This window comes from Erythrolamprus reginae, chromosome 3 (assembly GCF_031021105.1).
Source record: "Erythrolamprus reginae isolate rEryReg1 chromosome 3, rEryReg1.hap1, whole genome shotgun sequence".
NCBI classification, from domain to species: domain Eukaryota; kingdom Metazoa; phylum Chordata; class Lepidosauria; order Squamata; family Dipsadidae; genus Erythrolamprus; species Erythrolamprus reginae.
In genome coordinates this window covers 220,631,987-220,645,566 of record NC_091952.1, presented here as the reverse complement: position 1 = coordinate 220,645,566, position 13,580 = coordinate 220,631,987, and the positions used below count along the sequence as shown (strand labels likewise).

Genomic DNA, 13,580 nt, shown 5'->3' with positions numbered 1-13,580 from the left:
ACAGCCAAGCTTCCTACAACTGATCCCATACCATTGGGTTCACAACCCCTAGTGATATCAGAAAAGGAAATGCAAAACCTATTTCACAGACAAAAGCCAGGAACTACGGCACCTAAAACACGATTTGAGTATTGCCCACAAGATCATATGCTGCAACGTCCTACCGGTCAATGACTACTTCAGCTTCAACTGCAACAACACAAGAGCACGCAACAGATTCAAACTTAATACAAACTGCTCCAAACTTGACTGTAAAAAATATGATTTCAACAATCGAGTTATTGAAGTGTGGAACTCATTACCGGACTCAATTGTGTCAACCCCTAACCCCCAACATTTCTCCTTTAGACTCTCCATGATTGACCTCTCCAGGTTCCTAAGAGGCCAGTAAGGGGCATACATAAGTGCACTGGTGTGCCTTTCGTCCCCTGTCCAATTGTCTTTCCTTTCTCTCACTTATCATATATATTTTCTTTCTTTCATATATCCTCTCCTCTAAGTTCACTTTTACCCTTAGATATATTACTACATGTCTATTTTTCTTCCTATGTATTTGTGTATTGGACAAATGAATGAATAAATAAAATAAATAAATAAAAGCTCCAGGCCCAGACAAGATAACTCCTTCTTGCTTAAAAGTCTGTGGTGACCAGTTGGTCCCCATCATCACCCGAATCTTCAATAACTGCTAGAGATGTGCCATGTACATTCTTGCTTCAAACGCTCTACTATCATCCCAGTGCCAAAGAAGCCCACCATCAAGGAATTGAGCAACAACCAGGTGCTCTAACATTTGTAGTTATTAAAACCTTTGAAAGGCTAATCATCACGGATCTAGTGTTAGATCCCCTGCAATTTGCATACCGAGCAAATAGATTAACATAGAATGCTGTTAATATGACTCTGCACTACATCCTACAATCTCTTGAATCTTCAAAGACCCACACAAGAGTCTTCTTTGTAAACTTTAGTTCAGCCTTTGAAATTTGACACAATGTTACATTCAAATATGTACGTGTTTTTATATACCTATGTTATATAGATGTCATACCTGTGACAGGTAAAAAACATACAGGTGCTTAAAACAGGACCTTTTTTACCAATTGCTTTGAAATTTGGACACAACGTTGCATACCTACTATTATGTTACATAGATGTCAGGTAAAAACAGCAGCAATGAAGTTGTATGGCGAATTCTTTCATTTCCATACATGCTCATTCCGCTTTGAAGTTGCCATTCAACATGCAAAGGTTTTGACAGGACCTTTGAAAGGTGAAGATGTCCTCATTCCTCGCATTGCTATTATTCCAATGGATATGTCATTTCAATTTAAGAGATTGCAATTCCCAATTCAATTGGTGTTTGCAATCACCATCAACAAAGCTCAAGGGACAGTTTTTAGAATTTGGATTGCTCCTCACACGGACAATTATATGTTGCATGTTCTACAGTCGGCAAACCAGACTGAGCCACAGCAACTAGTACAGCTAGTAAACAAACAAACAAACAAACAAACAAACACAACAAACAAACAAACAAACAGAAGTTCTGCATCCCATGTATGAGTAAACCAAATCAGAAGAGCTACTACTTCTCTTTGCTTCATGGTCCTATGTCTCCCCCTGGTGATGAATTTACAGATTATTTTTTTTTAATCCAATGTGAAATTACAGTAGATAAAATATGTTGAAACTGAGATATTTGTTTCTAACAACTATTAATGCATCTGATATCTCTCCAGGCTTTCAGGCTCGGCATAGCTTCTTACATCCAGTGAGATTATTCTGAGAGCCTCCCATTGACACTTTTGGCCTACTGTGCTTACCTGCCTACTAAAGAGACAGCCAATGAATCAAAGGCAATGGTAACTCCTGAGACCCTTTCTCTAAGTTGCAGTTTGCTCTCTTTCACTTCTTTTTCTTTGAGTAGAAGCAGGATTTAGAGTGTTGGGGAGAGGTGATAACAAGCATCTAACTACTGGCAAGGTCTCAGCATCACTTCCCTCATATGAATTGTTGGCCTTTCTCAGGTGTCTGATGGTGCTTACCTTAATAGCCTGAATGGAGCCATTGATCCTGGCTCAGTGTCTGCAGCTAGGTGATATGACTTGATTACAGAAAGGCTATAGTAATATACTGTAGCACCTATTCTTCACAAGTTGTATCAGCTGCCTAATTGCTTCTTGGCATATCTCAATGCTTTGAGGTTGACTTATACATTTGAGACAAAGAATTTGATGGGAATCCTCTTCTGATATGCACCAGACCAGGTGTTTTTTAATGGGACTTGCTTATGATCATTTTATCTTCAATTAGGTTTATTCAGATGTGATACCCTGGGTGTTATATTCTCAGACTGAAGCACATAGGCTTCAATCAGGTCCTCCATTCTGGAGGGAAAATACTGACTGGTGATTGTTTTGGGTGCCAAAACAGCATGTATGTGTGTTATCATACAAGCACAAGTGCCTATACCCAAGCCTGATGAGGTGAAAACAGCTCCCCATCCCCGGAGGCCCCCTGGAGGCCGGAAATGGCCTGTTTCTCAACTTCTTGTGTGTCACTAGGCTTGTGCTTCACCCTCCCCAGGCTCCAAAGGCTTCTATGGAGCCAGAAGAGAGTCAAAATGCTCTCCCCTAGCCCCCTGGAGGCTCTCTGGAAGCCAAAAACACCTTCCAAAAGCCTTTGTATATGCCAAAAATCAGCTGGCTGGTGCACATAGCGCATGTGCCAGCAAATATGGCTCTACGTGCCACCTCTGGCACCCTTGAATATTTCTTTCCAAACAGTCCTATTTATTGAGGGATAAATCCTAGTTATGTATTGTGCCTCCTTGAAACAACTTGACAGAGAAGTATGTTTTGCTGAATATTGCCCCTCTTCTCTAAAGGATTTTTAATTCAAATTTGAAGGAAAAACTACCGCACGTATTAGAACATATGCTGGCACTTTACATTTGGGCTTTCTTTCATACCCTGGTTCTGTTTAGTTCTTTATCCCATTGCTCCTTTCTAGTCCAGAAATTTACATATTCTAACATGGTAGCTCGACCCTCTTTCAAAATGGAAGCTGTTTTTGCTTGCACATGCACAATAGCATGCGCGCATGCTCTTTTGGCACCCAAGGGAAAAAAGGTTCGCCATCACTGCCTTAGACTATCTACTGTTGACCTCTCCCGATTCCTACGAGGTCAGTAAGGGGCGTGCATAAGTGCACCAAAGTACCTTCCATCCCCTGTCCTAATGTTTCTCTTTTACTAGTTTCATGTATAAAAATATTATTATATCTTTGTATACCACCAATACGTACTTACCAAAACAAACAAACAAACAAACAAATCCTTTTTACATTGTGGTGACCAAAACTGAATGCAGTATTACAACTATGGGCTTTCCAAGCCATTACAAAGTGGTATTAACACTTCATGTGGTCTTGATTCTATCCCTCTGTTAATGCAGCCTAGAACTGTGTTGTACCACATATACTGTACCCGCACACTTTGTTTTTCTTGCCTAAATTTAATATAAGAATTTAATATAAGAATAACAATGTCAATCCTTCTGCCGCACAAATCCCAGCCACCAGTTAGGTCCCACAGAGTTGGCCTTCTTCGGGTCCCGTCGACTAAACAATGTCGTTTGGCGGGACCCAGGGGAAGAGCCTTCTCTGTGGTGGCCCCGGCCCTCTGGAACCAACTCCCCCCCAGAGATTAGAATTGCCCCCACCCTCCTCACCTTTCGCAAGCTCCTTATAACCCACCTCTGCCATCAGGCATGGGGGAACTGAGATATTCTTTCCCCCTAGGCCTCTACAATTTATGCATGGTATGTTTGTATGTATGTTTGGTTTTATAAATAAGGGTTTTTAGTTGTTTTAGTATTGGATTGTTACATGCTGTTTTTATCACTGTTGTTAGCCGCCCCGAGTCCATGGAGAGGGGCGGCATACAAATAAATAAATAAATAAATAAATAAATAAACAAACAAATAAATAAACAAACAAACAAACAAACAAACAAACAAATAAATAAATAAGAAACAAACAAATTCCAATAATACTAGTCATTAGCACTATGTTGGTGAAAGGCATCAAGTGAGACAACAGATGACTCTTTTTTCAGTTCACAGAACTCCAATTCTTTATTAATCACAGCTTGCTCACAATGACATACAGGAAAATAGCACTAATGAAGAGTAGAATACACAGGCAGCAATTTCCAGGAGAGTTTGAGATACCTTCAAGCTGGCAGCTGTTTCAGACAATAGGTGTGTTGAGATTTCGACACAAGCACCTTGGCTAGTCATCCTGACCGCTTCAGCCCTCATCATTTAGATAATGTTTTAAAAGTAGGCAGGACAGACTAACGCATTGTAGAGCAGAAATTAGTAGGATTAAGACCAGCTCACTGATTTGGGATGAAATACAGCACACGGAACATCTTGCAGTGAGTGTGATGAAATCGCAAAGCTTAAGGCTGGAATTCTGTCTGCAAAGATGCTCTTGGTCTCTTCACAGATTTTAGCAACTGGAGACAAGAAAATATACCTATTTCCCAAGCTAATATCTTTCAGATATTGTGGGGTTATGCAGTCTAAGAATTGTAGTGCCATCACAAGAGAGATCAACCAGGTTTTGAAAGGCTAATCTCAGCTAAGTTAAGTTGTGTGGACCAATGCCCCAGAATTCTCCAGCCAGCATTGCCGATTGGGAAATTCTGGGAGTTGATGTCCACACATTGTAAAGTTGCCAGGGTTGAAAAACATTGGACTAGCGCCTAAGAAAATGAAACTGACTACAGTTTTTATAAATTCCATGAATTTTTCTAGCAGTGAATCTGAAACTGGGAAATCTTGGAATCTGTCCAAATATGGTTATTCACTCCCTACTGCATACAATACCTTTTTAAAAAGCATCTATTATCTATTTCCCTTCTTGTTGGAAAAAAAAACTTTTTTGCTTCTAAACTTGAGACATGCAGCTTTACTGAATACTGTTTTATGCCATACTAAATCCTGATACGTTCTAAAGGCTTTCTCCTTTAGATGCTTAGGGGGATTAAATTTCACCGAACCCCATGGAGCTTGTTTCTGTACATCACAGCTCTGTTTTCTCTATAGAAGAACACTGGGGTTGTAAATAAATTATGATTTCTTAATGTTCTATGACTTCATTTTTCTAGACCATTTAATCAAATAAGAATGCCTACCTGTAATTGGCTTATCGACTTAAGCTTATTGATTGCAAAGCTTTCCATGTTATTAAGTGATGACGCGACAGTAGCACCATAGACCTTCTGCTGACTTGGTTTTGAGTTAGAACGAGTATACAATTTGGCATGGATTTTTGCTGCAAAGAGCTTCATAGCAAAGTTCTAACAAATTCAACTGAATGAAAACAGACGACATCAAAAGCCTGTTACAGGACGTGTAAAGATTATGAAATAACTTGCATAATGCAATACTTGTATTTTTTAACAAAAATGTAAGTATTTACAAAATAAGATCCAAGTTTTAATTTTAAACATCAAGCAAATCATTCTGCAAAGACTGCATTGTTTTAATTTTTTTGTTTCATTTTTATTGAGTTCTTGATTCATTTTTTTTTTAAACCATGTCATACATTTCCTATACTAATATTTCATGATCTGTAATAACATAGGCAGGGAGTTGGCCGACTCCCTCTACTGCTGGGCTCAGCCAGACAGTTCCACCTGGAGCTCCTTGTTTCTGCGGACTTCTGCAGCATGCCTTTCCTGGGAATAAAGGGGCAAAATAAAGACAAGTTTAACATCTGCCTTCCTCTCTTTCTTCAGGAAAATTGTTAAATGGCAGCAAGAATTGACCATGAACTTTAGCTTTAATAAAGCTGTTCTGTCTGGGTCCCTCCAGGCGCCAACACCAACTAAAAAGAGTAGCCAGACACACTGGTAAAAATCAAAGGCAGTTTATATATTTGAAAACAAACACAGGTAACAAAAACTGTTCTTATAGACAGGAATACTGTGAAGCTTCACAGAGGTTTCACGACGGCCAGGCAATAAAACAGGATTCTTGCTGGCAAAAACAACACTGGAGGTAAAAAAAACCACGCCTTCCCCAAGTCTTCAGCCTTCGAAGCCACAAGCCAGGATCAGAGACTCCAAGAATCGAAGCAAGGTCACAGGACTCCCAATTGATAACTCTCCACAATACAGTAAGGGCGGGCCTGCCTTTTCAACCCTGCTGAGGAGAACCACACCCAAACCCAGCTGTTACCAATTCAGGGATGGAAATACCTTGCTAATTGGCCCCTTCTTTGGGCTGCCCGTCTCTGCCTCATATCTATGATAGCCTGGGCATCTTCATCTAATGAATCCAGGCTACTCGCTGAGGAGAGCCCCCCCGGGGGTCCCAGGCTGCTCTCCCTCCTCCTCTTCCTCTTCTGCCTGGTCCTCCCCCTCCTGTTCATCGTCCTCCCCCTCTGAGCATGGATCCGGCAGAGTTCCAGCCATTCCCTGAGGAGCCTCAGGCTGAATCACAACAAAAGCTATAAAAGAACCATTCTTAATGAAGCGAGATACAATTCTTGTTCTTTGATTCACGATATCAGAAGAATAGAACAGAGCTGGAAGGAACCTTGGAGGACTTCTATCTAGTCCGGCACTAGGCAAAGTTGGCTCTTCTATGACTTGTGGACTTCAACTCCCAGAATTCCTGAGACAATCAAGTCCACATGTCATAGAAGAGCCAACTTTCCCTACCCCTGATCTAGTCCAACTCCCTACACCAGCAGGAAGCTCTATACCAGTGGTCACCAATTTGTGGTCCGCAGACCACTGGTGGTCCATGAGAAAATTTTGGTAATCCGCAGCACACCTGGGTTGAGGAGCTGCTCCGGGATGACCAATGGGTCAGTTTTGTGACTAGAGCTTTGGAATATGGGACCGGACAGGCAGCTCATGGTGGGGCTGGAAATCTCCGCCATAGAGAGTGTAGCGTACAACTAGCAACTTGGCAGGTGGTGCAACATACAAAGAGTAGTGCGGCCCTTGCTGCAGGAATTAGGTAATGGATGTGTTGTGGCAAAGGAGTTGGTGCAACCGGCCGGCCGAAGGAAAAGATGTCAGCAACCCATGACTCTTTCGTCCCTCTGCTGTGGCTGGCTCCGCCCTTCGCCCCCCCCTTCCCAGACATTCCTCACCTGGCCTGAGAAGGTAAGGGTGGGGGATAGAGACTTTCTCCATGTTTCAGAGCGGGAGCAAAACACCCCCGTACTTGATTCATCTCTTGCTGGATCTCGCAGGCACTTCTTCCAACTCTTTTTGGTGCTCCGTGAACCTTGGTCATTCAGGGAGATGCATAACTTCTTCTCTTCCCCAAGACACTGGCCTGGCCATTTCTCTCTGCTGCTCCTGTTGGCACCTCAATGGCCTGCCTGCTGCTCTCACAATACCTTGCACAGCACAGTTAAATTTAGCGTGCTTTACAATGGGGAAAACAGCATTCCCTCCTCCTCCCAGAGACTATTATAATGCTGAGTAGCGTCTGCAGCTGTGTCGGCTGAGTATCTTGGGATGAAGAGCATGTTGTGCATCTCCCCGAGTGACAGAGGTGCATCCAGCACCAACAAAGGCCAGAATCAGAATGAGACAGACAGGCAGATAGACACACAAAGGCAGACACACACACAGAGTGAAAGAGAGAGAGAGATAGACAGACAGACAAAGAGAGTTAGAGAAAGAGAGAGACAGAGAAAGAGAGAGACAGAGAGTTAGAGAGAGAGAGAGAGATACAGAGAGATGAAACTGAGAGAGAGAAATAGAGAGAGACAGGCAGACAGAGAGAAAGAAATAGAGAGAGAAAGGGACACAGAGAGATGTATGTGAGAGAGATGATAGAGATGAGAGAGAGAGTGTGTGTGTGGGTCACAGAGAGAGAGATGTGTGAGATAAAGGGAGAAATGAGTGAAAGAAAGAGACAGACAAAGAGAGATATGAGAGAGAGAAAGAGAAAGGGACAGAGAGATACCGAGAGATGAAACTGAGAGAGAAATAGAGAGACACAGGCAGACAGAGAGAAAGAAATAGAGAGAGATGAAAGAGAGAAAGAGAGAGAGAAAGGGACACAGAGAGATGTGTTTGAGAGAGATGAGACATAGATGAGAGAGTGTGTGGGTCACAGAGAGAGAGAGATGTGTGTCAGAAAGGGAGAAATTAGAGAAAGAAAGAGACAGACAAAGAGAAATATGAGAGAGAAAGAGACAGAGACAGAGAGATAAAGAGAGATGAAACTGAGACAGAGAGCGGCAGACAAATAGAAAGAAAGAGAGAGGGGGAAACATAGAGGTGTGTATGAGAGAGAGATGAGACACACACACACACAGAGTAGGACACACACACACATAGAGAAAGATGTGTGTGAGAAAAAGAGAGATGAGAAAGAGACAGAGAGAGACACAGATAGAAAGACAGACAGAGAGAAATATGATAGAAAGAGAGAGAGAGAGAAAGGGACAGGAGACTGGAATGCTGAAAAGATGTATATTGCAACTTCACAACACTAGGCCTTGTGTGCCTGCCTCATGAGACAAGAGGCAGATGGAGTCTGCATTGCCATGTGATAGTTGCTCATCCACCACACCCTTCTGCAGATACAGTACTTAGGCGTTTGAATAAGCCTTTGTGTGTGAAGAGTCTATATTGTGTGAAATCATGTGCCTATGTCTTTCTCCAGAATCAGGAATTTTCCAAATATTTTAATAGATAAATGAACACATTATTTGTGCCAATAAACCTATATAGCTGCTCTATTCTGGCATTCATAGAAACGACAGAGAGCTAAAAGTAAGGAAGAGTGAAAGGTCTACAAATGAGACATCACATCAATTCATTCCTGAACTTGATGTACTTAGTGTAAATATGCTTGGAAATGTCCTGCAATCTTACAACTGATTTATGAAAATTGCTAATATGGAAGGAGCTTGCAAGAATATTCACTTTAATGTTAATAATGGTTTGCTTCAAGCCAAATTCATGAAAGTCAAGGACAAAGTGTGTGCAATGAAAATATATGTACAGGAATGAAACTAGTGTGGAGTTTTAGCACTCAAACATCCAAACAGAGCTAGTTTAGATGCTCGAAATGTCTAATTTATAGACATGAAATATGTTGTAAAGTAAGAGAACCATAAATGAAAGGGTCATACTGCATGCATGATCCATGCCAGGCAAAATCTCTCTATATTTGTGATAACTTTTATCCACCTGAAGGGAAAGGTTGACATATTTATACATTTTAAACCATGAAGTTTTCTATATTCTTCAGCTGTGCCTCGCCTGGTACTCTCCAGATGTGCTTTATTTCAATTCCAAGATTTTTCATAATTTTGCAGGCTGAAAGCCAAAATACTTACGAAGTTGACTGTCTGGGGAAGAGTGCATGGATTAGTTAAGGCAGTGTTCTGAATTCAACTATAGAAGAAGGAAGAGCCTCTTTATGAACCATATTGAATCAGCAGGGGGCTAGCTCAGGAGTGTGCGTGGGGGTCACATACAAGAAAGTGACAGGACATCAATTGAATAGTCAGAAAACATCCTCAGCTTTAAAAAAAAAAACTGCTGGGAGGGAGTTTACTCCTACATTCACTTGAACATAAATAACAATCTTACCTAACTCAAACATTACTACTTAGACATCCCTACTCAGGACTCCTGTCCCTCCTCCCAGTGCTTTATCATCCCTGTTTGGATGAATTCCAGTTTACTTTTTGTACATTGGTTTGCTCCCAGCCTGGTTACCTTGTCCTGAAGACGTTCAATAAGAGCAGCTAAGTTAGCTTCACGGTTTTCTTTGATCTGTTCCATTTTCAGTATCAGTTTTTCCTCTGCCATTTTGCTGAAGTTATTGTTCTCCTCCAAAGCCTTCTGAAGGACTTCTCGCTCATGTTCTCTCTTTTCTGCCAGTTGTTTCAGCACCTGGGCCTCCTGGGACTGTGCAAAGTTGAGAAATAATCATTTAAAAAATGAGCCAGCCCATTACAAAAAATATTGAAAAGAATATTCGGAGACAAAGGATGACTAAGTTGCCGAATTTAAAAATTTGGCAAGCACAAGTTCTCATTCCTCTGTCTTCTTTGGACCATAAGGATGGGGAGGGGAAGATTAAACAGTTTTTTCCTTTGAATTTGAAACTCTCAAAAAGATCTGGACTGAATATAAAACTGGTGGCTAAATTTGCAAAATGCAGAATAAAAAATTTGGAAGGGATCTTGGAGGTGTTCTAGTCTAACCCCTTGCTTGAGCATGAGACCCTATATCAGTGATGGCAAACCTTTTTTCCCTTTGGTGTCGAAAGAGTGTGGGTGCATGCTATTGTGCACATGCAAGTGCCCACATCAATAATTCAATACGTGGAGATGGATGAACTCACTAACTCAATTAAGGGAAACAAAATCACGGAATCAAAACGAACATGGCAAAAATAGCATGAATGGGTTCAAAAGAGAATATAGAAACAATATAATAAGAAGCAACAGTAAATGGAAACAATCTACAGCTACCTTGTAAAAAGTTTTATTTATCAGTTGTTCTGTCTGGGTGCCCCCAGACTTCAACACCAACTGGAAAAAGCAGCCAGACACGCTGGTAAAAGCAAAAGCACTTTATAGTTTGAAAAATAAACACAGAGAAAAACCTGTTCTTCCCAACAGGCAGGCTATGAGGCTTCACAGCAAAGTCCTGACGGCCAGACAATACAGCAGACTTCTTGCTGGCACACACACCACTGTAGAGAATAAGCCCCCACACCTTTCCCCTCAAGGTTTCAGCCTTCAAGGCCACAAGCCAGAATCAGAGACGCCAAAGATCACAGCCAGGTCCCAGGACTCCCAAAGATAATACTCCACAATACAGGAAGGGTGGGTCTGCCTTTTCAGCCTTTCTGGGAAGAACCACACCCAAACCCAGCTGTTACCTATTTAGGACTGGAAGTACCTGGCTAATTGTCCCCTTCGTTGTGCTGCTCTTCTCTGCCTGTGATCGATGATGGCTTGAGCATTTTCATCTAAGGACTCCAGGCTGCTTGCTGGGGAGAGCTCCACCCCGGGGGATTCTGGCTGTTCTCCCTCTCCCTCGGCCTGATATTCCTCCTCCCCTTCTGCCTGGGCCTCCTCCTCCTCCTCCTCCTGTTCCTCATCCTTCCCCTCTGAGCAGGGAGCCGGCAGAGGTTCAGCCGTTCCCTGAGGAGCCTCAGACGGAATCACAACACCAGTTATTGAATATAATAAATATTAGAATATAAAAGTATGAAATATAATGTATATAATGGAATGTAACAGGTAAAAATTTATTTTAAGAATTTTAAAAGAGATGTAAAACAGAATAATGTGTGATTTGAACTATATGTGAAAACTCAATAAAGAAATTTATAAACAATAATTCAATACCCGGAGGGCAAAAACAGTTTCCCCTGTGCCCTGGAGGTTCTCTGGAAGCCGGAAACAGCCTGTTTCTCAACTTCTGTTGGGCCCAGTAGGCTCGTGTTTCACTCTCCCCAGGCTCCTTATGCTTCCTTGGAGCTAGGGGAGGATAAAAACGCTCTCCCCCATCCTCCCATAGACTCTCAGGAAGCAAAAAATGCCTCTCCCGAGCCAAAAATCAGCTGGCCAGGACACACACGCACGTTGGAGCTGAGCTAGGGCAATGGCTTGCGTGCCATAAGTTCATTATAACTGCCCTATACCATTCTGGACAAATATCTGACCAATCTCTTCTTAAAAACCTCCACCGATGGAGTACCCACAACTTAATTCTATATTGGATCTCTCTTTGATTATCTTCCATCTCTTCTTGTCTTACTTTCAGGTGTTTTGGAGAATAGAGCAGCCACCCTCTTCTTTGTGCCAAATATTAGAAGACTGCTGTAATTTCATTGATTTGATTCAGGGAACCAGCAAAAAGTAATATCTTTCATAGAACTTTCTTAGATAGGAAGTTTATCTTAAATAGAATTTTCATACCACAAAAATATGTGGGTAACAATCAGTAGTATTTCTCAATAGTAGCAAAATTCTGTGATATCCCCCCCCCCTCAATAAACAGGGACAAATTAGAATGAAGTTGGAAGAGTAATGCATTTAGGGTCCTTAGTGTTCTCAGAGCTTGGTTGTATTCTTGCAGATATTTCATTACTCAAACTATGTTACGGCATCAGTACTGATAGGGTGTGGGTTTGCTTTCATTTTATATTCTAGTGGCATGCCTTGTCAGTGTAGTGGGAGTGGATTTGGTGGTTCCTTAATTGGGCTGCAGATTGGACATGGATAGATATAGCCATAGTTTAAAGATGCTGGTTATTATCTTTAAAGCCCTACATTGCTCAGGGCCAGGTTATCTTTGAGACTGCCTTCTACCTCATAGTTCCCAGTGACTGGTAAGATCCCATAGAGTTGGTCTTCTAAACAGTGTCGGCTGGTGGGTCTGCGGGGAAGGGCCTTCTCTGTGGCTGCCCTGGCAATCTGGAACCAACTACCCCTTGAGAGCCAGACTGCCCCCACTCTATTGGCCTTCCAGAAAGCATTGAAGACCTGGCTTTTCCAGCAGGCTTGGGACCGTTGATGTCGCAATTGCGAGGTCTGGACTGAATGATATGTATGTATGTGATTTTTAAACTGTTTTAAATCTTTTATGATGTTTAGAAATGTATTCTCTATATCCTGTTGTAAGCTGCCCAGAGTTGTTGTTGTCGTGGTGGTGGTTGTTGTTGTTATTATTATTATTATTATTATTATTGTTGTTGTTGTTATTATTATTATTATTTAATAGATTTGTATGCGGCTCACAACAGTAATAAAAAGCAGTATAACAATGGGACAGGAGTTGGGCGGCATAGAAATACAATAAATTAAATTAAATTAAACAACATCTGTATACTATTCAAAAGAGGCAATTAAGAAGAGAAAAATGAAGAAAAGAAGATCAAACACCTCCTTACCAGTAATCAATACCTAAATGAGCTGAGATTAACACCAAGATTAACATTAGACCAGCAATCAAAAAGCAAAAAATACCCCAAAGGAACTGCCAGACAAATAACAGTAAATAGCCCAAACATAGAACCACTGACTATTCCCACCAACCCTACAAGGCAAGCCACTAGAACAGTGATGGTGAACCTATGGCACAGGTGCCACAGGTGGCACGTGGAGCCATATCTGCTGGCACACAAGCCGTTGCAATAGCTCAACTCCAATGTGCATGTGTGTGCCGACCAGCTGATTTTTGGCTCAAACAGAGGCTCTGGGAGAGAGTTTCTGGCTTCCAAAGAGTCTCTGAGGGAGGGGAGTGGGTGTTTTTACCCTCTCCCAGCTCCAGGGAAGCCTTTGGAGCCTGGGGAGGGCGAAACAGGAGCCTACTGGCAACCAGAAGTTGGGAAACAAACCATTTCTGGCCTCCAGAGGGCCTCCGGGAGGTGAGGGAATCTGTTTTTGACCTCCCCAGGCATTGAATTATAAGTGTGGGCTCTCGGACATGCGCAATAGTGCACACACATGCTTTCGGCCCCTGAGGGGGAAAAGGTTTGCCATCATTGCACTAGAATATAAAA

At 41.9% G+C, this 13,580-nt stretch overlaps 1 protein-coding gene and 1 long non-coding RNA gene across 5 annotated transcripts in view; one reads left to right on the top strand and one right to left on the bottom strand.

Annotated features, from left to right (window-relative positions):
• The first annotated feature begins 1,764 nt into the window (after nucleotides 1-1,764).
• Nucleotides 1,765-13,580, top strand: part of LOC139165057 (uncharacterized) — a 17,037-nt gene continuing 5,221 nt past the window's right edge. The window contains exon 1 of the long non-coding RNA XR_011558736.1: nucleotides 1,765-1,865. This is a non-coding gene — a long non-coding RNA (uncharacterized lncRNA). The remainder of the gene's footprint in view (nucleotides 1,866-13,580) is intronic.
• STMN2 (stathmin 2) overlaps nucleotides 4,137-13,580 on the bottom strand; it is a 224,397-nt gene continuing 214,953 nt past the window's right edge. For all 4 annotated transcript variants that reach the window (XM_070747963.1, XM_070747965.1, XM_070747966.1 and 1 more), the window contains exons 4-5: nucleotides 9,776-9,967; nucleotides 4,137-5,752 (exon numbers count right to left, since the gene is read on the bottom strand). In XM_070747963.1, coding sequence (XP_070604064.1) covers nucleotides 5,693-5,752; nucleotides 9,776-9,967 — 252 coding nt within the window. In that variant the 3' untranslated portion in view covers nucleotides 4,137-5,692. The remainder of the gene's footprint in view (nucleotides 5,753-9,775; nucleotides 9,968-13,580) is intronic.